Source organism: Myotis yumanensis, unplaced genomic scaffold (genome assembly GCF_028538775.1).
Source record: "Myotis yumanensis isolate MYYU_CA2020_CCGP unplaced genomic scaffold, mMyoYum1.0.hap1 SCAF_1, whole genome shotgun sequence".
Classification (NCBI taxonomy): domain Eukaryota; kingdom Metazoa; phylum Chordata; class Mammalia; order Chiroptera; family Vespertilionidae; genus Myotis; species Myotis yumanensis.
In genome coordinates this window covers 140,409,669-140,436,158 of record NW_027223752.1, presented here as the reverse complement: position 1 = coordinate 140,436,158, position 26,490 = coordinate 140,409,669, and the positions used below count along the sequence as shown (strand labels likewise).

Below are 26,490 nucleotides of genomic sequence, written 5' to 3'. Positions count from 1 at the left end.
GTTGCAATGACTCAGAGCTGGAATGTCCTGTGGTTAACGTTTTGCTCTGAAAACAGAATCAGAGGGCTCCAAGGGGTTGCCATGGTAACCAGTATTTGTATACTTTGAAAAATGACTGTTCCTGTTTTGTGTGGTAAATTTACCAGGGAATGGATTGCAGAGGTGACGTTAGCCATCTGTGTGAATACAAACAAAAAACCTGATTTAATTAAGTGTAAACTTTAGAAGGACATAAAATTGGGGATATGAGATTACTTTTTGTATAGAGGTATTATTATTTTGTACTAATTAATTTATTAATTAATTTGAAATTATATTTAAGCACTTTCATCAATGTCTATTTGATATTTATTTTAATGTACCATTCTCTCCCTCCCAAAGGCAAAAAGAAACTAATTATCCTTGATCAGTGTTCCCCCAAACCCCACTTCCTTTACCCCTGTCCCCATCCCATTCACAAGGTATTATTTAAAAATGACTGGGATTCAGGGATTCTCTTTCAATGAAGTAATCCTATCTGGAAAGAAGAAAAAAAAAATCCCGTCAAAATCATTTGAAAATGTCAGGTTTCTTAACCTTGCTGAGCTGGGAGACAAAATTACTATACTACTTAGAATCCTGAATAGAATCTGAAATATGGTTCCTCTGAATGTCACTGGCTAATATTTCAAAGATCCATCAAGCTTAAAGCAATATGGTTATAGAGAAATCTTACCTTATGTCTTATTGGATAAAATGAAATAATTAAAGGTTTGGTCATTGGACTACAAAGTTAAGAATGAGCCTTTTGGAGTGGAAAACAGTAGAGTGTTTTCTTGCTTATTATGTTTCTGCTTGGGAACAGTATGTTTATTTCTGAATTAATTCGCTTGGGATTCATACACTGAACTTAAAAAGAGTGGAGCTGAGCTAAATACTTTTCACTACAGTGAAACAGCACTTAGCAGTAAACAGATTGCAACACGGACCTCCTGCCCCACCTCCACCTCCTGCATTGGAGTGGGGCCTGAGGGCAGAGGCCAGGGGCTTTGGTTGTGGTTACCTGTTCTTTTTATGTTGCTTTATTCTTTTTCTTATTTTTGCTTCTTCATTATGGCTTCCATCAAATATCTAGAATATTAGACAGTTGATAATAAATGTACACATTTGAAGCAGCAATATTTAAAAAAAGGAAACTGAATTGATAAGCCTGAAAAATAAATTTCAAATGTAGATTTACAGTGAGTGATACAATGGACTTCTGAGCTTCTTTTTAAATCTCTGCTGACCTCCCTCCAAATCTCACAAGCATGTATGTCTATTGAACAGCCAATTTTGAGAACTCAGAATGAGACAAGCCAAGATTTATGAACCTGAGATTCACATGACCTTGAACAGATCCAGACCCTTTGCTGCCTAAATGGAGCATGCTAGAATTTAGGACTGTCAAACCCTAATCTGTATCTAACTCTGCAGATAGTTTTATATCATAACATTTTAGTAAATAAAAATAATTTGGTCAATTTGGAATTTGTTGAATCCAGATTTTACATTTCCCTTCCAGACACATGCAAACACATATGCTCTCACATATTCTTACATACGTGTAATCTCCAAGAGAATAATCAAGGAAGTCCATGATCAGTACCTTCCATTTTGTTGCCATCCCAAGGATAACTGGAACCAAGTGCTAAAGTGAACAGTCAGTGGTCAAAAGAAAATATAATGGCCTTTACTTTTTCCATCTCACAAACCATAAGGAAGCCAGTGCTTTTGGATTATTTTTCCTGATTGGAGAAATATGGCAGAGAGGTTTATTTTTTTAGTTTAAAGGTATACCTGATGAAATTATTAGATGAGGCAGATAAAGGGTGCACAATAGGATATATAAATACCTCAGTGGGAAAATGGGCCTTAGCAAAAAAGTTCCAAGAGAAGAATTACAAATGGGCAATAAACATGAAAAAAAAATCCAATCTCAAAATAACACAAATTAAGACAATTATAAAAAACACACACAAATTTTCACTGTCAGCACCAGCTTTAAAAGTAATAGCCACAGTTGCCAAAGTTCTACCGCACAAAGCATTTCTGTAAACTGCTGGTGGGAGGGGACATTGGGATAAACTTTCTGGTAAGGAATTAAATAATATACATGAAGAGCCAAGAAAGATTATACTCTTTGATTCATTTCCCTTATAGGAATCTTTCCTGGGGAGAACTTTAAATATTAAGGAAATATTTATTTTGGCAAAAATATTGGAAATATCCTAACTGAACAACAGAATTGTAATGTAAATAATATCTTATGCTACCATTATAAAAGTTTACATGGATGATATAATGACATGCTTAGTATAAAACAGGGAACACAATGACATGGTAGCCCAAATTATACATACATATACACTTACACATGCATGTATATACACACATACAAATGAAAAAAAATATTGGCAAGCCAAACTTCTGGTTTAAACAACATATCAACAGTGATTATCTTCAATGTGATTAATTTTTTATTTTCCTTTTTCAAAACTTTCTAAAATGTCTGATTTTTATAGTTAGTATTTATTTAAAAATTTACATCTTACAATTACAGTACATTTATTGAGCTTCTCTTATGTGTCAGTATGTGAACACATCTCATTCAGCCTACTATTTCCTCATTCTGTGTCTGAATTATACTTTGGAGGGAATTTGCTAGGCTGACATAACACCAAACAATATTTGGATTTCCAAATTATTTGGCTTAGAAATCATCCCCGTGACTCTCTCTCTCTAGTTTTCTATTTTGCATTCTTATGTTAAGCATCTGGTACTCGACCCACCTAAGCAGATTTAACCTTAACTTTTGAACCAAGGAACAGATTTTGCTAAATGAATAGACTTTACTTTTTCCATCTGACAAACCATGTGAAGCTTTTTTACATTGGGAGGTTTCCCTTTGATTTCAGCTCTATGACGGCTCACGGAGGATAGGACGCTATTGTGGAGAAGATATGCCACCTTCAGGGAGCACCACGGGCTCGGTTCTTCAAGTGCTGTTCCACACCGATGGGGTTGGTAATAAGGAGAAAGGATTCCAGATGCAGTGGTTCGTTCACGGTAAGCCCAAGGCCGACCTCAGTCATAATTCGTAGTTGCTATTTGACAAAAACTGGTCCCGTTCCAAGTCTATTTGTAAACTATACCATCAACACCAATTAAACTGAGTAGTAGTCTTGTGCTGGGCCTTAGAAAATGTTACTCAGTCATTGTTGGCTCTTGGAGAGTTAAAGCCAGTTAAGGCTAAGAGAGGAAGTGATGTCAAAGCGGACGGGATTTGGATAACTGCTTAGGTAGGTGCCGTCGTACATTGCTTAAGAGAAAGAAAGGAGCAGAATGAAGTTTCTAAGAGTGAAGACCTGTAGGTGGGTGTGGCAAGGAAATTGCAAGGTAGGATGGGGGCCTCCTAGGGAGAGTGGAATAGAATGAGATGTAAGGCTTACTCTGACATAAGGAGAGAAGGAACGGTGGGTTAGAAGGAAAAAGGAGTCAATCAGAGAGAGAAAGGGAGGAGCAAGGATTGCACTAGCAGGGAAGCAGGAGGAGAACTAGTGATGACCCGAGCCAGGAATGTGTGTTGTGCCTGCCACATAGGTAGGGGCACGTCAGAGCCCATCAACGAACTGGTGGTTCAGGAAGCAGGTAGAGTCGCTCAGATGGTTAGAGCATTGTCACAATATGCCAAGGTTTGGGTTTGATCCAGTCAGGGACACATACAAGAATCAACCAAGGAATGCATAAATAATTGGAACAATAAATCGATGTTTCCCTCCCCCTTTCTCCCTAAAAAAAAAAAAAAAAAAATTTAAAAAAAGACTTTTCATTTTTCTGAAGATGAAAATTCATTTAAAAATATTTATTTATTAAATTGATTAGGGTGACATTGGTCAACATGAACATATAGGTTTCAGGTGTGAGTTTCTATGTTACAAGACCTGTATATTGCACCATGTGTCCACCACCTGAAAATTCATTTTTAACAGTAGTCCTGAAACTTCTAGACTGACCTCATGTGGCCCAGTCTAAAGGGAGTGATTCTCTAAACCTACTCCCAAAAGCAGCAGCAGAGTCACCTGGAACTTGTTAGAAATGCAAATTCTCAGGCCCCATCCCAGACTTTCAAAATCACAAACAGGAGGCCCAATAATCTCTCTTAACTGGTCTCCCTGGTGATTAATGTTTGAGAACCACTCTCCTAGCATGATCCAGACTTGAAAATTACAGTCCTTGTGAAAATTATAGTAGCATTTCTCAACCACCGTTCAGGACTCACTGGTCTGTTTCAATCAATTTGAAAGAGAAGAGGAGTTGCAGTGTTATACCAGGAACCACATACAGACGTCCAAGCTATGGCCACACTGTCAAAACCAAGGGTGAGCCCACGGCAAGGGCCTGAATGTGTGTCATGGTTGACTCTTGAGGGTTGTTAACATCATAGTGCATTTATTATATGAATCTCATGCTATATATAACTGAATAGCCCTGTTATATATTTAAGAGTGTTAGACATTCTGAGACTATAAACTGGAGACTGAGTATATTTCTGTTAAAAAATAAGAATGGGATTTTCAGTGTTTAAAACTATTCAGTGGTTATCCACAGAGCCACTTATAGCTTGAAATAAACTATAATGAATTCCCAAAGTAAATGAACTATAATGATTAAGCTTGTAGAAGTTCTTGACCGTCCTCTTCACCAAGCAGGTAAATTTAACGTTGGAATGCCAGTTTGTGGATCTGTTAAATGAAGGGGCTGGATTGATTCATCTCTATAATGCAGTTTGTCTCTACTATTCTGTGACTTAGAAATGGTGTGATTCTAAGGAAACTGGAGACAGTGTGAAAAGACCTAGAAGAAACGAAAATCTTGGGAAATGATCCAGATCTTCAAGGACAGGTGTTATTTTCCAGACAGCGATTCTCAGGCTTTTATATACACATGAATCACTTGTTCAAATGCAGATTCTGGTGCAGGGCTGGGGTGGGGGTGGCGCTGACGTAAGGCCCATAAACCCTCATTTATAGAAAGGTCCCAGGTAATGCCTGTGGCACTGCTCTGTAGACCACACTTTGAGAAGCAGGTAAGAGCAGATGTTAAGGCTGGAGAAATTAAATGATAGAAAGACAGCATCCATTGAGTCTAGAGAAAACTTCGGGGTGCTCCCTGGACTCCTTGTACTAGCAGCAGAATAATATCTTCAATTTTTCTATGTCAATAGGATAAGAGTGGGCTCTCCTGTAAGAAAAAGAACCTTAGTTTCTAAAGAGTTGGTGCCTGGGTTCCAGTTTCCAGAGAGAGGATTCAATTGTTCTGCAGTGGGACCTTGACTATTGCTGGCTTAAAAAAACAACTCCCTAAGTAATTCCGGAAGGAGAGTCTTCGGAGCAGTGACTTTGCTGGTCACGTGTTTCTCCTCTGTGGGCTGCTTCCCCTCCCGTCCAGGCTGTTCTATCCATGCTAGCCCAAGGCCACCTGAGGGCCATGATTTAATGGTCATTATTAACTGTACCAGTTACTGTGTCACTGGGTTCTTCCCACCAACATGCTAGAGGTGGCTGTCTCCTCTGCTGACAGCGTTTCTGTTGGGGAATTTTTTTCTATCAGCTCCATTTGAAATCTGTCTTCCTAGGAGGAGTCAGAGACACCCTCTGTCTATTGTCTTTTCCTGTTTACTATTTCAAAACTTTCTCCCAATTGCTGAAAACTTGCGAAGCTTGGATCTAGAGTTATGCAACAAAATTTTTGCCAGCTGGGACCAGAACTGAAAAAAAAAAATTTAACTCTGTGTTGCCCACTGTTTGTAAATTATGCATGGGAAAAACCTTCTGGAAGGGGATGGTTAGTGGTCTAGATCAGTGAAGAATTAATGAAATCATCGTGTATGATGGTTATGCAATGGCACAAGTACCCCGAGTCCATACTCAGCATCTGAACCAGGTCTGCAGCCTGAGATGGTAGCCTGAGAAGAGGGGCCAACAGAATAGCTCGGGAGCAGGAAAAAGGTTTCAATGGGACACATTCCCCTGCTTCCTACCCACTGGAGGTAAACTGAAGACATAAATCTGATTTCTCAGTTATCCGTGTCTTCATTCCACAGATGTTAAGGAACAGTGGGGGCCATGTGCTGTGTAAGAGCTGGGGACAGGGTGTGGCTGCGACCAGCAGGCCTGCTCCCACTCCCCTAGAGCTTACAGTGATTGGGAGAAGTAGCCATCAAGCAAGAAGCACACAAATACATATAAACGCTAAGTGCCAGGGAGCCCACAAAAGAGGATTTGACATCGACAGGAGGTCAGAGAAGACTTGCATGAAAATGGGCCCTTTGAACTAAAATCTAAGAGTAAGCAGGTGTCAACTAGACAAATAGAAGGAAAAGATTCCAAGTAGAAGGAAGACCCCATGAATGGAGTGTGAAGAGTGTGTGTGAGGGGCCCCGAAGTCCAGAGTGGCTGGAGTCAGAGTCAAGGGGAGCAGTTCTGAGCTAAGTGGCGGCCAGAGCATTAGGGTCACCCATGGCAGGCAGAGGGGCCCCATGGTCTCTTTTATGTAAGTCTGTCAGATTTCGAATAATCAAGTTTTGAGTGGGATCTTGAAGGACTGAAGTAACATGGCATGTTGTGGGACTCAGAATCTTACCTAATAATAGACAAACATGTAAATTGACCATACCTTCACTATGCTAACCAGCCAATCAGGAGAGTATGCAAATTAACCTAACAAAGATGGCGGTTAATTTGCATATGTAGGCTCCAAGCAGTGGAGCCAAGCCTGACGGCCCGGGGGCCGGCGGAGCAGCAAAAGCCTCATGGCCCCAGGGCCAGTGGAGCAGCGAAAGCCTCATGGCCCCGGGGCCGGCTCCGGCCGGAGCCCGGCCAGAGTGAAGGCCTGGATGCCGGGTGCTGGAGTAAAACCAGTGCCAGCAGCCAGGGGAAAGGAAGGCCTATTGCAGGAATCTCTTCGTGCAACAGGCCTCTAGTATGAAATAAAATACAAAACAAACAAATGCAAAATAACTGTAAAAATTAGTCTCGATTTTCAAGTGTAATAGTAACACCTTTTTAAAACTAGAGAATGAAATTACCGCTACAGATTTGAAGTGACTGAACTTTTATAATAAGTCTATGTTACTTTTATAATCAGAAAATGAGATTTCAATTTAAGAACGGTGACAGTAGTGCCCTTGAGTGTGTGTGTGTGTGTGTGTGTGTGTGTGTGTAATGAAAGCAATCCTTTCTGCATCACCTCTCTAAGTCTCACTCTCAGAATCAGGTTCCCATGCCGGCGCCCAGGACACCCAGCCTGACACGTCATTTCTGAGCACTGCTGCTGAGGAGGGAGCCCCACATGCTTCATGGCGCCAATTAATAAATAACCCCGTTTGCAAAATGTGCTTCTTTGTTGACTGCACAAACCTATTTGCTTTGAGAAAATGGATCTACAATCGGGCTTTATTTGTGGGCTCATTTCTAAAGTAGCGCTGTAGACCCGAGATGAAAGCACACTGCCTTGCCTTTATTCAAGCCCTCAAAGGGAGTCCCACCCTGCAAAGAAAGAAATGGCCACAGTGCCCTGCCTGGCTCAACTGCTGACAGCATTGTCCAGCGGTTGAATTCAGCCGGGGGTCTGAAGGCAATCTAGAGCTTTCTGCGAGCTGTGTGAATAGGGGCCTCCCGCCAGCTGTGCACACCCTCTCTCCTCTGCTCCTTTCTCCCAGAGGCCTGCTGCTTTCACTTGGCAATGGAATCCCACATGCAAACAAGGTCAAGGAGCTTTGTGAGAGAAAGAGTGACATTTGCAAAGGAAGAGAGCCCCTCAGCTGGGAATAGCAGGGGGAGGGGGAAGTGGCTTGTGATCAGGAGGTGATGTCACCCTGGACTCACAAAGGAAAGTGTAGCCTTTTCTTTGGGGAGATGGATGACATCAGCCCCTCGAATGGGGGCTGGTTTCATTTTATCTTCTTTTCAGCTATTAATGAGATTTCTCAAGCCTTGAGGGTTTTCAAAAATTGGCCCCGGGGAAAACATTTTAAAAACTTTGTCAAGATCCTCCGTGGCTGGCTTGGTTTGAGCCTGAGCCAGCCCTTTCCTGACTACCTGGGGACATGCAGCACTGTATCAAAGGGCTTTACAAAAATATAGAGAGAGCGAGCCCTGGCAAAGCACCTCCATGAGGTCAGCAATGTTTCTCTTAAACCTTCCCTCCAGTTCTCTTTCCCTCACTCAGACTTTTCAACAGTCCTTGTTTATTGCTGGTCTTTTAGGGGAAATCCTTCTAACTTGTAACGTTTATTACTTTTGGGACTTAGAGTATGTGTGTGGGATGGGAGGGGTGGAGGACGGGGGGAGGGGTAGAGGGGGGGTTCCGGGAGTTTGACCCTTTGAGGACAAAAGTTTAGTAATTTCATTATCCATTTGCCTTCAATGTGAACGCTGGGTAGTCACCCGGAGGGTGTGAGGGTGAATAGATTGGGCTCCATAAGGAGATCTGCAAAGGACAGACAGTTCGCCATTGTTAATACTGTTATAGTGATTACATGTACCCTCTGTAAGCAGGTATTTATTGAGAACGTTTTTCATTCAGTCATTTGTTCAGCCAACCAACCAACACATATTGATTCACTACCAGGTTCTGGGCGTGGTATTTATAGCATAGGGAGTGTATTAGTTAGCTCAGGAGACGGTAACAAAAGACATCAGGTTGGGTAGATAAACAGCAGAAATTTACTAGTATTTCTCACCCCTCTGGAGGCTAGAAGTCCAAGATTAAGGCGTTGGTGGGACAAGTTTCCCCGGAGATCTCTCTGGTTGGCTTGCAGATGGCCCTCTCGCTGTATCCTTCCGTGACTGCTCTGTGAGTGTATATCCTGTGTCTCTTCCTGTGTCCAGATTTTCTCTTCATATCAGGGCACCAAGCAGATTAGATCAGGATTCACCCGAGGGACCTTATTTAGACTTAATCACCTCTATAAATAGCCCTATGTCCAAACACAATGACATTCTGAGGTACATGAATTTTGGGGGATGCAATTTAGTCCAGCAGAGAAGAAGCTAGCACCCTTGACCTCAGGAGTTAGTCATGTAGTAAGGGAAACAGACAAGTAAACAAGTGTAGAAATGAGTCCATAATCCATGACGCTGTGGGACACAGAGGAAATCCAGGAGAGCCTGAGGGAGTTCAGGAGGCCCTGCAGGCAGCTTTTGTACAGGGATCATCCCTCAGACAAAGGTCCCAGAGAGGAAGACGTTTCTAAGACTTAGGATGACACCAAAGTTTTGCCACCGGCAAGTGTTTCAGCTAGAGCACATATTCTCAACATCAACCCCAAGGGGGTGAAAACTGGTTCTTGGAAGGATGAAAAAAAATCATATGCTTTATGTATAAAGTACAGATATCTGCAACACATAACAGATATATAGTATATCTGTGGTATTAAACTTTTATGAGGGTGAATTTAGGAAAAACGAAATTTCAGAAAGCTCCTTAGAAGGGCAATAGTGAACCAACAATGGTTGAAAAATACTGAGCTAGAGGGAGTGATAGAAGTTGAGGCAGGGCAGGTGTCAGAGACCAGTTGATAAGACCCATGCAAGAACTTGGATTTTATGTCTCGTCTGCCTTGAGCCTTGCTTCTGCACAGTGCAAGCATTCACAATCTGGAGGTATGATGTTTGCAGTGAAAGTGAATTTATGAATTGTGCTTTGCAAAGATTCCGGGGGGGTGGGGTGGGTTGTGAATCACACCGTCTGGTTCTAATCTCAGGCAGACCTTTCTCTCTGCTGGTGACGAATCGCTTTCATAGTGTCACTTCCTGCTGGGTGGCTGATATGTAATGTCACAGAGAGAGAAGTGATAAAACACCTGTCCCGATCTGCCTCTAAAGTTACCTTATATATGATTATTTTAAAAAAAGCACCCTTTGTTCAGTAGTCTGTAAGCAATCTCTTGGTTTAGACAGACCCCTGGGCTTCTTTTATTATATGGTGTGATAGAAGAGAAACAAATCCTGTTCAGTTTGAGTAGAAATTTAAATCTATTTCTGTTTAAATTAAAACTTACTTCCCTAAATGCCGACTAGACTTTCTTTCACATTCATAGATGCTATGTCCTTCCTGCTTATTCTAGCCACTTCAGCCTATTGGATACCTTGATCTTTTGTCTTTGTGATACTCTTAGGAAAATTTTAAGCATGGAGACTGCAAATGAATGCAGTCCTAGCATAGAACCAAAGCAAAGGTTTCTGCATTATGGTACTGTGTCTGATTTTTATTTTTGGCAAATTCTCACATATCTTTTTTTGCAAAAAAGTTCTTAATGGATGATGCCAATTAAAAAAAAATCTGTTTACAAAGTAATTCACATTTGTAAAATTGAGATAATAATTTACAAAACAACTCTTGCAGCTCTTTTTGCCTTGGCTCCGGGACTTTTCCAGCAAGGTCAGGGGTGGCAATAAGCAAATGCAGACATTTCAGAATGAGTGGAAAAGCTAAATCCTGACATTATTTGCCTCCTTGACAACAGCCAGGGATACACATACACACAGTTGACCTTCATTTAATGTTGGCTCTGAGTCTTGTAACCAGTGGGGGCCTTTTAGGAGTCCTGCCTCTCAATTCCCATGACACTACTTTTGAAAAAGTTGGAGGTCAATTTCCATTGCTACTTTCTGAAACAGTTATAAAAAGAAAAAAATCCCCCTCAAACAACCATGACCTTCCCAAATCACGTACTGCACAATTTGTAATCGTCCTTGAGATTTGGGCCAAAGGAAGGGCTTTTGGAATCTTCTGTTTGTGTTCGGGTTCCCTAGCAACAACATCTCTGAGAGAGATTGTGCATACTTTCTAGGGGATTCCACAGTTTTTTGTACATTGAAAAAGAAACTACATTTTTTTTCACAGTTTCAAATTGTGCAGCAACCAAAAATGACTAAACCTAGACTGAACAAACATGAGGTTCAACATAGAACATTCATTTTTTTGTCCTCAGAGGTTTCTTTTTTTGAACATTTACTTAAATATTGCTATATTTGTCTCTGCCATCCTGTTACCAAGGCCTCGTTTTACGAGTATGTCGCTATGTGCTCAGAGGAACTGATGCCAGCCTTCAGTGGCAGTGACTCCCAAAACAAAGAAGGAACCTCTGGTATAGGAGAGTAATTCCATTCCAGAAAACTTAGTAGAATTTTATACTCTCTATATAAGTAATGGCATTCGTCCCTGATTTTTCCTCCTTCTAGTTATACTTACAGACTACTTACAGGCTAAATAATATTGATTTGACCACCGAAATATAGTTTAAAATTTATTTTAAGATATTAGTTATAATAAAAACAAACCATGTTGCCCTAGATGGGGTGAATGAAAATATTATTACTGGACCAAGCAATTATTTTTAAGATGTTGATATTATCATTTAAAACTGATGTTGTCACTTTACGATGTTGAGAATCATTTTTAAAATAACACTTGATATTCTCATTTTAAAAGATAATCCCATGTGCTGGGCCCTTTGGTTAGCGTTTTAAAAATATTACATGTTTCCTCCCAAAAACTCTCTGAAATAAGCATCATTAACCCCATCTTATGGATAAGAGAACTGAGGAAAGAGTTGTAAAGAAGTTAATTCACTTCCCCAAACTCACAAATCGAGTAAGTGACAAAACCAGGACCCAGAACCAAGTGTGTGTGTCCCACCCCACGGCTTGTGCTTTAGTAGCTGCACTCTGCCCGGAAGCAAGTAGTTTTCCCCACAACTCTCCATTGCCAAGGTTAAATGGTACCATAATGCAGAGCATGTCCGCGCTTGGAGTCGGTTATTTTGTAACTAAATTCCCACGAAGGAAAATGAATGTTTTTAAATGAACCTCTGCTGTCTTTTCCAAGTAAAAAATGTCCTGGTCTCAAGCTCTTCCCATAAAAATGCACAATTCACTCTTTCTTCAAGTTTAAGTAGTAATAATGCCAGGAAGCACATTACTTAGCAAATGACAAGGTCAAAATAGCAGATGTTTGTTTGTCTGTTCTTCACCACAACATCTGCTTCATTAGGCATGCAAAAGTACTCTTCGTTTAGAGCTGCTATGTATGGCCGATGGAAGCATACACTTCTGAGCTGATATAGACCCCAGAGATTGTTCATTACCACAGTTTAGTTACACAAACTAGTTTACCAGGTCAGTTATAAGAAAATGAGAAGTGAATGGAGAGCTGCCCCCAAGACAGATCGGTTTGACTAGAGGTAAACAATGCGGATGGAGTGGCGCACTTGAGGATTTGGTTCATTTAGGAGCCCAGCCAGAGCTACACCTTGTAAGCTAAAGAGCTTGGCTGGCTGGCTGCCTGCAGCATGTGCCCTGCGAGGGACCCTCATCCCTGGCATTACTATCACAGCAAACACTCTCCTGGCTCAGGCTTGGGCAGGGGCAGAGCATGGGTCAGAGAACATCACAACCACTGGCATGGTGCTGCCCGCATCTATCTCTTCATTTGTCATGTGGAGCAACCTCCCTGTGGAAAAATGGCTGGGAGGTGGGGAAAGGTGAGAAGAGGAATTGGGGGTGGGGGGTGGGGGGGGGGGGGAGAAGGGGCGGTCAGTGATGCAGAGCCCTCGGTGGGGGGTGCTGGTGAGCTTTTCCCCACAAGAGCACTATGTATCAAAATAATTAAACTGAGAGAAAGCAGGATAGAATGAATAGTTTTAAGTAGAAGCATGAAAGTTGAACATGGAAATCACAGAAAGAGAACGTATGTCCTCTGTCTTTGCCGGTTTGGGGATTTCATAAAGTAGCCTATTTACACTGACTAGGGGAAATTAGTCCAGTTGCCTTGGTCTCATTTCATTTCCTTGGAAGATCATATATATATATATATATATGTATGTGTGTGTATATATATATATATATATATATATATATATATATAATCGTTCAGAAATCTTTAATAATTTAAAAAATGTTTTAAGAAAGACTAATTGATTTGATTTCTCCTGAATTGTAAGCAAAGAATTTCTGCTGGGAAAGCATTTTTTAATTTGGTTGGAATGAGCAGGTTAGAAGAAAAAATATATAGTTAATCAAAATGAAAAGATGACGAGATTGGCTATAATTTTCTGAGTGAAAATGAAAGATTTTTTATATATTTATATATAGGAAATTAAAATTTATATTTTATGAAAAGTCCTAAAATACGGTTCATTGTGTTCATTTCTCTTTAATGGTGTACTAAGGTGGAACATTTCAATATTAAGACTTAGGACATTTTAGAATGTCAGAAAGCTACGATAATCTTAACTTTGAATATCCATATGACATCTTATGTAGTAATTTAAAAGTCACTTTATAACTATGAACAGAAATAATGTTTAAACTTCTTGTGTCTATTTTACAAGTCATTAACTATGGCCTATTCTTTCACTCTTCTTAAAAAAATGTATTTGTCCCTGCCATTGAAAACAGATAACGTTACTCCAAGCATGTCAAACTCAAAGGCTAACACTGGCCAAATAAACAAGGTTTAAGTTTATGTGGGCTGCAAAAAAACAAAAGCTTCAATCTTCATAGAAACGTAGGTTTGTTTTGATGAAGACATGCCGAATACAAAGGGCTGAAATAAATGAGTAACCATTAACATAAAATAATAGAAAATTTTAATAAAAATTAATATTTTTTCTTGAACATTAACTTACTAGACATTGAGAAACTGCACAAATTAATAAGCGTAATGCAAATAAACCTATTTTTCTTGTGCTCTGAAAGCAAAATATTTCCTGTTGTGCACACCAAACAGGTCAGTACAAGATTAATGACGTGGTAATTGGCTGCTAAAATATTTGCTGCTAGTATTAGTGGAGAGAAATGGTGCGCCTGCGTGTAAGGCAGGTAAGGGAAATGAATGCAACACGATTATGGCAATCAGTCATTAGCAAACGTTGTAGTTCATTATTAATAACTAGTGACCCAGTGCATGGATTGATGCACATTGAAAAGAAATTAATTAGAAGGTGGCCAGTGGGGCGGGGCTGGGCGAGACAGGCCAGACATGCTCTGGAGCCAACCTCCTGGGGTCCCTCAGAAAATTAATTTTCAAATCCCTAAGATCATCCGAATTCTGGGGCATCACCCTTGACTACGTCTTCAAAGAGCACCAGTAATCTGATTTTAGCCTTCTTTCTTCAGAGAGTAGATACTTATCATTTGCCTTTCTCAGGAAAGGGACATACACTTTTATACTATTGGGGAATTAACTGGAATTGCTGACTTTTTATGGCTCTTATACATGCCACAGTTATCTTCAGACAACTTTGGTCATTTTAAGAAGCTCACATTCTTCTTCACCTACACACCCCACCCCCAACCTGAAAGTTTCTGTTCAAAATCACCTTAATCACATTATTTGCATACTAGAGGCCTGGTGCACGAAGTTCTTGCACTGGGGTGGGGGTTGGGGGAGGGTAGCTCAGCCTGGCCTGCACCCTCTCGCAGTCCGGAAGCCTTCGGGGATGTCCAACTGATAGCCCACAGGGAGCGGGCCTAAGCTGGCAGTTGGACATCCTTAGCGCTGCCACGGAGGCGGGAGAGGCTTCCGCCACCACCATTGTGCTCACCAGCCGTGAGCCTGGCTTCTGGCTGAGCGGTGCTCTCCCTGTGGGAGCGCACTGACCACCAGGGGGCAGCTCCTGCATTAAGTGTCTGCTCCCTGGTGGTCAGTGCGCATCATAGCGACTGGTCGTTCCGCTGTTTAGTTGATTTGCATATTAGCCTTTTATTATATAGGATATCACTGTATCAGAAGTGAGGCCTGTTTATTCTAGAAAATAGTTTAATTTTGCCTTGGTTTGGATCTTCCTCAAATTCTGAGCTTTTAGTTGCCATTTCACATCATACCTGTCCCACTAGGAGAGTCCTTATTGGCAACTTCTCCCTGTGACTCTACACCCTCCCCATGCTTCCTTTGTACCTTTCAGAGGGAAAGCGGACTAACCAGTGAGGACTCTCTTAAGGTATTGAAGAAGAGAAAGATTTTGTTTTTAAATTATAGAAAAACTACTAAAATATAAATCAGTCATTTTAATGAAGCATGTGAGCATCATAATGTAGTGTTTAAATTTTATGCTTTTGCTATACATAGGCTTTTCAACATTGACCACTAACCTTTCAGGCATTTTCCTCAAAAATTAGATGACGAGGATGTGAAAATGTCTCTTGGGGGGCCATTCTCTATTCCTTTTCTTCTAGCCGAGGTGGGCCATGTCAGTTCCAAGCTGGCAGTCCTCTGGGTGCTATTGGTTTATGGAACATAGTTTGAGGAAAATGCCAGTGTAAAGAGGTGACTGCATTTGAGCAGTTATAGGGAAATAGGGAATGTAACCTTTGAAACTCTGTGCCCCTGATTCTGCTTAGCAGTTTCATTGCCAGTTTGCTTTTTCTTGTTAAATTTATCTTTATTGTTGAAAGTATTACAGATGTCCCCTTTGTTTGTTTGCATTTTTTTTTCCCATTGACCCCCTCCACCCCACACCCACCCCTCCCAGGCCTTCACCACTCTATTGTCTGTGTCCATGGGTGGTTTGCGTTTATTAAAGCTTTTTCATTTAAAAACAACCACCCCAAACTTTGAAGATAGGACATAAATAGACTATGCTTAATTAAAAAACAACTTATGACTCATTGCTTGCTTTAGACCAAAAAGAAAAAAGAAAGTGTTAGCAAAGTCCTTTTAAGAAAAAGATTTAAATTTTCTTCACTAGTAAACAGGTTTAGAACAGCTTTTAACTCTTCTTTGGTATGAGTGCAGTACATCAGCATGCTTCCTGCTGATAAGGGAAGTGCTTCCTCTGATCTCCTGACTGGGAGTTTGGAGGAAACTAGGATCAAATAGATTATCAGTCACCAGTACTGTAAGTTTTACAAAGATTAACTAATTAAAACTGAAACACATATGATACTCTTTGGGACATTATTTTATTCCAGTTCAGCTGATATCTAATGATGCCTCAAATTAAATGAACAATATCTTTGCTGTATTTGTTTTTTCAGGTTGCTATGGTGATGATTTCCTCGGTAGATGGACCAAACAGTAATAAGGGCAGTCAGTGTTCAGTGCTGCCATTCCAGTGCCCAATAAGGCATAGTGAGAGAACACAGAACTGGGAGTGGGGTGTTGAGGGTAGAGTGAGAAAGGATGGGGGCACTGGCCCTAAATCTGTCCTTCACTCTGGGAGCTTCAAATCCAGTGGCATTCCTGAATCTCACTTTGCTCATCTCTAAAATGGGCCCACATCATAGAGTGGTTATGAATTTTCAATAAAATAATATGCTTGTTAAAAGCCCTTTGAAAAACTGAATTACCATGCAAATATGAACTACCTTTATTGTAGCTTAATGAATGATTGATTTTTTACATCTCAGCTATTTATGATGGCTCTTTAGCTGGTATGGTAATTTCTCTTCTAGCTCCAAGTATTTTTCTAATATCATCCCATATCTGGATAAACTTCTGTTAAATTACAACACATATAGAGAATCATCATATGCAAGACACTTAGCTCAAAACCTTACTTTGGTTATTTCATTTAATCTATATAACAAACCAATGAGGTTAAATACTAATTTATTACAAATAAAGAAGTTGAGAAATTTTTTTAATATTTTACTAGAGGCCCAGTGTGCAAATTCGTGCACCAGTGGGGTCCCTCAACCTGGCCTGTGGGAACGTGGGCCGAAACTGGCCCTCTGACATCCCCCAAGGGTTCCTGGATTGCGAGAGGGTGCAGGCCAGGCCAAGGGACCCCACCGGTGCATGATCAGGGCTGGGGAGGGACACGGGAGGTTGGCCAGTCAGAGAGGGACCACAGGAGGGCTCCAGGGCATGTTCGGCCCACCTTGCTCAGTCCCGGTCGGCCGGACCCCAGCAGCAAGCTAACATACTGGTCAGAGAGTCTGCCCCCTAGTGATCAGTGCACATGATAGCGAGTGGTTGAGCAGCCTTAGCACATTATGCTTTGATTGGCTGAACGGACGACCGTACACTTAGCATATTAGGCTTTTATTATATAGCATGATGAGGAAGAGGATATTGGGAGTCTAAACATCTCCTGTTTTATTTCCTGATACCTATTGGTTGATATAACTTCTTTCATCTACAGCTTTGTCTCTCCTCCGTCTCTCTTTCCTACCCTTCTGACCCCCCAGTCATCCACCCGAAATCACAGACGTGACTGACAGCGTCATGATTTTTAAAAATTACAGCATACTTGCTAACCTGTGTTTTCTCAGGAGTTTCACTTGTTTTAATATTTGCAAATATGTTTGTACTATTATTTTTTCCTCTAAATGAAATGCAGATACCTGAGATTTTTCCAGAAGCCTTATTGCTTCCATCCCCAAAATGGGCAGATGGACTTAGAAACAGATTTTCTTCTGTGACTCATGCAGGAGAAAGTGCATTTAACAAAAGGTTTCCCTTTGAGGGGTACACTGAGGGAAATAGTGCAGTGAACAAAACACTTCCCCCCCTTCTAGGCCCCAAATAAATTTAAATTTAATAGGAAAGTAAATTAGGATACTTGTTTATGCAGAAAGTTTTTAGTATTAGACATTAGCAACCCTGATAACAACTACATAGGTAAAACAGCTTACCAAATAAGTTTTTTTAATTCCACAATCTTTATTAAAAAAACAAAAACAAATCTTGTTTTTACCACAGGTAATAGAGAAAGAGTAAATCAAATTAAATGAACAGCTTTGCTACCCATTCTGAACAAGAAATTGTTTATGAGGCAGAATTAATCATTTAGCTTTGGGAGTCTTGATTCATTTCAGCATTTAGAACACATTTCTCTTCTTCAGAATTACACACAATAGGTTTTTTGGATTATTTCAGTATTTCTTTTGCTGACAATGGGATAGTACGTGTTGATACAGGTTCTAAATCACATTTTCTATATTGTAATTGACTCCCTTTTCTGCAGCTAATGAAATGGAAAAAAATGCACTAATACAATTCAAAAGACTCACATTATACATTAAAAACTCTACTATCTATTGTGAATTGTAATTGTTAATTGCTTTTATTTATAATTAAAAAGTTCAATTTTTGTGAATTTATGATTTTTTAATTTTTATCCATAATTATACAATTCCAAATTCATGTTCTAATGTTTTACGTTAGCCTAATGATAGCTTGAGCTTATGAAACCAAGTATCAAATAATTTATTACGTATTTAATTTTTTTATTAACAAACATTTTCTTAATTTTGTTGTGAATATGTATTCCCTTGTCACTAAAAAAGAAGCATAGGAAAAACAGACGTTGTTCTTTTTTTTTCAGTTTTTAAAATATATACTTTTGTCGTATTTTCTTTTGCCTGAGGCCAAGTACACAATGTCAAAGTGTCCCAAAATCTAGGAAAAAGTGATGATACTCAGGAGAATGAGCCATAACTGGCTGAATGCTGTTCAAAAATCTCTCACCTATGGACTAGAAATTAGTATCAAAGAGAATCCTGCTAACTTGTACTACCAAAACTAACAAATTTAAAAATATCTGTTAGCACCTCAATATGATGATTTTTAAATTCTTATTTGTAGCTTATCACCAATTAACATGTGAAGAATAAAGTATAATTCACTGATTGCTTTTTTAAAATAAATACTTATTGAAATTACTCTTTGAAAACTGAAGAAAAAGCAAAAAGAGTTTAATGACTTGCAGGAGGGCATGTGGCAATAGCAGTTTTTATGTCTATAACTGCATTTTTAAAAATAGACATTAAGTACACCTGGCTTCCACAGCAGAACTGTTCTATGGCATATGCTCAATAAATATTTATTGAATGGATGCACGAATGGGAATTAGAAATTTTTGGTTATCTCTTTCAAGATTTAAAAATTCAAAGACAGAGTTTCTACCATAATTATCAGAATTAACTCTATTTTCCAGTACTTTATAGTTTTTACAATATAGAATCACTAAATTAATTTATACTATTTTGCATTCAATGTGGACTTTTGAATCCAAGTTGTTACCTTTTGATGTGTTAAACCTCAGAGGTAGTGAGAGCAGGAAGTAAAAGTAGAAAGCTTCAAAGAGTTTTCAAACTCCAAGTATTTTTCTCTTCTTCTCACAACCACACAATATTTTTCACCAATAGGGTATCCTTTTAATAGTATTGGAATTTCTCTTTAGAAGACACACGTAAGCACTAGTAATGAGAAGAGAACATGAGAGACCTAAAAGTAATATTTTCTTATGTTTTTATAAACCTTGTTTATATTTGTTTAAATCTTAGGAAAAGTACATGGTGGTTCTTAAGAGCTGTCAGTGGGTAAATAAAATAAGTACTATAATTTTTCAGAGCATTAATGAATGCCAAGAATCTGATATTATCATTCCAGTGACTAATAAAAGGGTATTGGCATCCTGTTATTTGCAAAGGAATTTACAAGGAAACCTAAAACAATTGGAAAAGACAATGGAAAATGTTGTACAGATTTTTAGACAAATCAACTAAATAAAAAAAATTGAATTAGATTGTCTGGTGAACTGAAGCTAATAAAAACGCAGAGATGAGATATCCAAGCTTTCATTTCCCTGTTCTCTTTTATAGTATGTAGTTACAGAGTTATTTTTCTCCAAAGATTTTTCCATTGAATTATTTAATATGGTATAACTGATATGAAGAACTAGAGGAGCTGAAATGTACATTAAAAAATATTGGGGTAACAGAATGGCATTGCTTACCTATAATGTAATTTAGTAAAAGGCATTTCATGTTAAGATGATTTATATGGGCCACAGCATTGGAAAACTTTAGAGAGTATCCTTTGATGAAATATTCTGTGACTGGTGCCCCCTAGACTTGTGCAGTGGTACTGACCATATATACAATCTGCTGATTTTGGCTTCAGGAATACTTTCCATGGGTTGTCATAATAGGAAAAATATTTTCTAATCTTTCATGGCATTTTTTTTTTTTTAACATTCATGGTAGTATATAAATAATGTCCACATATCTAATTTTAAACAGCTTTTTTACAGGATTTTAACCCAAAATAAAGTAGGATGTTTATAGGCCATAGAAAAGATAGTGCTCTGTGCAAAAAATTTAAAGTCTGAAAAAAGGAGGTTTTCAAATGGAAACAGGAGAGTAGCAACTCAAGATGGTAACATGTTGAGCTGGAATCAGATTTCTTTACTGGATCAAGAGTCTTCTTAGAATTCTCAGTTCTTTTTAGTTAAGTGGAGATTCTATGTAGAGAATATATATTTTAGAACTTTTTAAAAACTTCTTTTTTAACTCACCATACAGGATGAATTGGCATAGGGTGATTGTAGACCTGACCTTAGCTTTAGTGTCTTACATTTTCAGTCACAACAGTTAAGTTTCATCCATGTGAAAATGCACACATATTCTTAATGGAATGAGGAAGCACTATTATTATTATTTAAAAAAATCTTTATTGCTGAAAGTAGTACATAATGCCCTCTTCCCCCCCCCCCCCCGCCCCCCATTGACCTCTTCTAGCCCACCAAAGGAGGCATTATTATTTTAAACATGAAAAAGCCTTGATGAAGAGTAAGAGAAGGTATTTGGAAGAATTTACCAATCAATAAAGAATAGATTTTTGGGCGGGGGGGGAAAAAAAGGACACTTATGTAATACCCTTCGTAATACTTTTAGCGAAAAAAAAAAAAAAAAAAAGAATAGATTTTTGAAAAAAACAGAAAAGGAGTCCCAGACACGTTAGCAAAGCAAACAATATTTTTTAATCACTAAAACTTGCTATTAGAAAACAAGATAATCTCTCCTTTTTTTCTAATTTTCTCTTTAAAATTTGAGCCTTCCTTAAATTGCATTTCTGCCATAAGTTTTCTCTCCCTCTCCGTTCTGAAAGTTCTGTCTGAATCCCACACACTGAGTCTGTAGAATGTAGGAATTAAGCGCTCTGACAGAACCAAATCACCTGCGTCGTGTCCTGGCCCCACCACCTACAAGTCTGATGACCTCGGGCAAGCCACTTGACCTCTGTTTGCATTGATTTGCTCATTTGAGAAAAGCAGATACTAATAGTACCTGCTTCATATGGTTATTATGAGAATTAAAATGGAAAACACTTGTAAAATACATCTAAGCACTCAATAAGTGCTGACAAGTTTTTATTGTGTACCAAATTAATTATTTGTTGTAATGATTTGCCTTAATCACTTTTTACTGAATGATATATAAACACTCATAAAACATAGGCTGCAGTCTTCTTCTGTGCTTGTGTTTTATATATTGGTTTTTGTTTGTTCTTTGGTTTTTAGATATAAATTGCCTGGGTCAGGGCCTGTATAATTTTTTAATAGAATTAATTTTTTAGAAGAGTTTTAGGTTCATTGCAAAATTGAGTGGAAGGTAAAGCTCCCATATACCCCCGTTCCCATACATGCACAGCCTCCGCCATGATCAACATTCCCCACCAGGGTGGGCCATTTGTTACAGTTGATGACCCCACATTAACATCCTCATCCCCGGAGTCCACAGGGTTCACTCTATGGGTTGTACATTCTATGGGTTTTGTCATATATTTGGAATCATACCTTTTTAGATTGGTTTCTTTCTCTTATTAATATGCATTTACAATTCTAGATCTTAGGTCTGAAAAGCACTTAGAAATAATGTATTAAATACAGGAAACTAAAGACTCAGAGACAGTGTTCACTGTCCATTATACTTTTTTAAACAATTTTTATTTTTTAAAGTATTACATATAGTAGTAGATATGTCTCCTTTTTCTCCCATTGACCTCTCCCCGGCCACTCCCCACTCCCCCACACATGCCCATACCCCCTAGCATCTGTGTCCATTGGTTATGCTTATATGCACGCATACAAGTCCTTTGGTTGATCTCTTATCCCCCTCTCCCTCCCCTGTCTTTCCTCTGAACTTTGACGGTCTGTTCCATGCTTCTCAGTCTCTGGATCTGTTTTTGTTCATCAGTTGATGTTGCTCATTATATTCCACAAATGAGTGAGATCATGTGATATTTATCTTTCTCCAACTGGGTTATTTCACTTAACATAATGCTCTCCAGTTCCATCCATGCTGTTGCGAATGGTAAGAGTTCTTTTTTTGTTACAGCAGCGTAGTATTCCATTGTGTAGCTGTACCACGTTTTTCTAATCCACTCATCTGCTGATGAGCACTTAGGCTGTTTCCAAATCTTAGCTATTGTAAATTGTGCTGCTATGAATATAGAGGTGCATATGTCCTTTCTCATTGGTGTTTCTGATTTTGGGGGATATATTTTTAGAAGTGGGATTACTGGGTCAAATGGGAGTTCCATTTTTAATTTTTTGAGGAAACTCCATACTGTTTTCCACAGTGGCTGCACCAGTCTGCATTCCCACCAGCAGTGCATGAGGGTTCCTTTTTCCCCCTGCATCCTCGCTAGCACTTATCATTAGTTGATTTGTTGATGATAGCCATTCTGACAGTGTGAGATGGCATCTCATTGTCATTTTTATTTGCATCTCTCAGATGATTAGTGACTTTGAGCATGTTTTCATGTCTCTTGGCCTTATGTATGTCCTCTTTCGAAAAGTGTCTATTTAGGTCCTTTGCCCATTTTTTTGTTGGATTGTTTATCTTCCTTTTGTTAAGATGTATGAGTTCCTTGTAAATTTTGGAGAATAGGCTCTTATTGGATATAACATTGGCAAATATGTTCTACCATGCAGTGGTCTTTCTTGTTGTTTTGTTGATGGTTTCTTTTGCTTCCATTGTACTTCCTACTTTGAAATTCTTACCTACATATAATGAAAAAAAAAATCTAAAAATTAGAATGACATTTTGAAAATATTACCAAAGGTTTAATGTGGTGAGAATAAGGACTGAAAATTATTGCACAGATAATATAATCATGTTTTTAAAAAAGAATAAATGTAATTACCTGTAGCCATGATTTTTTCCTCATTGTTTTATAGCTGCTTAATTATAGCTTTATTGTAACTTTATGATTTTTCTCTTCAAATAGTTATCTGCATTTTCAATTACCTTTTGATTAGTTGGATTGTTAAATTCTTCCCAATGGCCAGAGCTCACTTGGAACTGACTGAGCCTTGCTGTTTTAACAGGTTGTGGTGCGGAGTTGTCTGGGGCCATGGGCTCCTTCAGCAGCCCCGGATACCCGAACACGTACCCCCCCAGCAAGGAGTGCATATGGTACATTCACACTGCTCCTGGGAGTAGCATTCAGCTCACCATCCATGACTTTGATGTGGAGTATCATGAAAGCTGCGGGTTTGACGTCCTGGAGGTAGGAATTTACATTGTTTTTCAGCACATTCCAAAATCTGGGGTAGAATTGGAAATCACTGCAAAAATCCCTACATTCTTTCCAGTATTCCGATCAGTGTTCTATTAGAAATTTTGATGACATTTGCAGACACATGGGATTAACATCTCAGTTTGGCTTTCTCTAAAAGAAGTGCCCGAAGGACGTGGTGGCCGGCAGCTTCCAGGAGGCGATGCCAGGAAGCAGGCGTGAAGGGAGCATGTGAGGGAGGGTGCAGGGCGAAGAGCCAGTGAAGGGAGGCTCTGTGAGCAACCTAGGATTCATCCTGCTGGGACCCTCTGAGCTCTAGTGAGGACTACTCTTCAGAATCACCCCTCTCAGGACACCAGGCTGAAGCATTGGTCCTGCAGTCCCACCCCCACTGATGGAGGAAGTACTTGGCATTGTTAGTGTCCCACACTTGCAGCCTGGGAAAGGCACTGGGGAGGCAGAGTGCGTGAAGGGAAGGCCGTGGGCTGCGGGCACTGGGGTGGGGCAGGGCAGTAAGCAGAGGAGTTGTCCACCATACCTGCAGCTGCAACCTGAGGGGGTTCACGTGGGGCCAGGTGCGAAGCACATCTGCTGCAGAGGCTTTTAACAAAATGGTCACTTAGACAGTTTGAGGCATTTTCCAACATTACTGCAAAGGGTTTATCTTGGATAATTACAATGGCCTTTGAGAATCTATTACAATCAGCTTTTATTGCAGTAATCTAGTCATTAGGGGATTATACATAGGGTAGACATCCTGAACTTTGACCTACCTGCAAAATTTAAGGCTTCTAAGTATGCACAGAACTATCACCATAGAAAAAGCGATGCTATTGCACGGGACAGTCACGACAAGTGTTTCTCTCTATGTATCTGGTAGAACTTACACGCCATAAGGGCTGGGTATTGGGTCTGCTTTTGTTTTGTTTTACTGCTATTTCCCTAGGGCCACAGATTGCTTGTCAAATAGCAAACACTCTATATGTATTTAATGAATGAAAACACAAATGTGTCTATGATTGACACACCGTAATAGCACACATTTATGGTGGTTTACAAAGGGATTTTGACATTCATTTTCCCCATTAAATGTTCAGTACTCCTTTGACTTAAGGGGGGGATTTTGACCCCATTTTACCATTGTCAAACAGAGGCTCAGAAAGGTTGATGGGTTGTCCCATGACTACAAGGATGGTGAGTGGAGGAGCTATTGTTATCAGAGGATTACACAGTTAAAATTCCTTCGTTGCTACTGAGATTGGGGTATCCCTTTTCCCACTTGGAGTTTGGGGTCTGCTTCTTTCGATATCTTAAGTAAAAGAATTTTCTAAGATTCCAACAGGAGAATGAGATGGGGTAGAAAGGTTTATTCATGTGAAATTATGTCCTTTGGGTAGCAAAGTCCCATATCCCTTAAATCAGTCCTGGAAAATGTGTAGCCAGGGCTTCCGCAGAGCTAGAAGCAGAGTCAGTGTCCAGAATTTCTCTTTCATGGTGGAATTGAGTCTGGTACAACATCAGGCTAGTCCCAGTCCATCAGTCCATTGTGTGGGTCCACATGGCTCAGAGCCATGTAGGCAGATGCAGGGGAGTGTGCCCCATGTCACAGGAGAGCCAGGAGCTCAAAAGGACCAAGAGCACCAAGAAGGAGGACTTACTTTGTTCAGGAGTTTAATTATCAAATCTTCCTGTGCTTGCAGTGCCCATGCCTACATGCCTATTCTGGGCAACGCCCTATTCCTAGGTATGAGTGACAGGCAAGCACCTTCCCACATCACCCAGACCCTACTGGGCATGCGGCCATTGTCCAGTCCCTTTCCCCAGCAATATGCAGGAATCAGACCTGGAGAGTGTTAAACTGCAGCTTCCTGGCAAAGCTGTACAAATGTCATGCCTCTATCTGGCCTTCCCTTTACTCCTTTCCTGTTATTAATTAATAGCCAGGTTATTAGAACAGTATTACTATGAACTGAATGCATCCACCACTCAGCACTTCATGTAAACGGGTATGAAAAGATAGAGGTGGGCAGTATGCCAGATATTGAAATGAGTGGCAGGTATTTCAAGGAATCTTTAACACTTAAAAACTTTAATTACAAAACAGATTCTTTCCTTGAAAAGAAATGGGGTTCTCGAGTCATGCCGTCACTGAGTGGTTGCAGTCACTAGGAACTGCATTTAGCAGCTCAAGTATCTCTAAAGGAGGATATGCTGCAGGGAATGAAATCAGAGACAGAGCTGGTAAGTCCTTGGGCGAACCCATCCCCTCATCATCATGTAAGTTCTGTTGCCAAGTCATGACTCCATCTCAGAAGACCTGACCTTTGGGAGGAGAGAACAAGGTGGCAACTGAAATTCACACTCACAGTACGAAGTGCTACTAACACTCAAATGTGGAATCTTCAGATGGTCCCTCTTGCTAGCAAGGCTATTTCTCAGTTGCATAAAACCCTGGACACTTACAAAGGGCTGGCAGCAGACTTTTTCACAATGTGAAATGTTCCAAAACCTTCATGTTCATATCCACAGCATAGTTGGCAAATGTAAATAGGTTCATTGTGCTTTGGGCTTTGTCACACCCATTACGTGAGAAAGCAAAGACTGGGGCTGCTCCCTGCAAGCTGCCTGGGGACAGAAGGACAAAGCAGGGTCTGCAGGCGGCAGCACTCAAGCCGGGTACTTACTGTGACTGCACAGGAAGGGCTGTGAGAAGTGGCTGCAGTCTGCTTAGGGCTTATGTTTTTAGGACAAGGTAGTCTCCCAATGTTCCATCCAAATCAGGGTTTGGAGGGATATTTTGAGGCCCTTAAATATTTTGTGAGTTTTTTCTTAAGGCTAAAATAAGTATCTTCCTTTCTTAAAAAAAAAATTGATTTCAGAGAGGAGGGGAGAGGGAGAGAGAGATAGAAACATCAATGATGAGAGAGAATCATTGATCGGCTGCCTCTGCACACTCCCAACAGGGAATGGAGCCCACAACCTGGGCATGTGCTCTTGACTGAAATTGAACCTGGGACCCTTCAGTAAGCAGGCCAATGCTCTATCCACTGAGCCAAACTAGCTAGGGCTCTCCCTTACTTTTTGTTAAAAAATCTTATTTGACCTCTCTGCAAATATTCAAGTCAGGTGGAAAATGCTGTAATAAATTGC

At 39.8% G+C, this 26,490-nt stretch overlaps 1 protein-coding gene across 1 annotated transcript in view; it reads left to right on the top strand.

The window, feature by feature from the left end:
• CUBN (cubilin) overlaps window positions 1–26,490 on the top strand; it is a 296,326-nt gene that overhangs the window by 96,917 nt on the left and 172,919 nt on the right. The window contains exons 28-29 of the mRNA XM_070408021.1: window positions 2,937–3,087; window positions 23,150–23,331. Of these exons, the coding sequence (XP_070264122.1) occupies window positions 2,937–3,087; window positions 23,150–23,331 (333 nt within the window). The remainder of the gene's footprint in view (window positions 1–2,936; window positions 3,088–23,149; window positions 23,332–26,490) is intronic.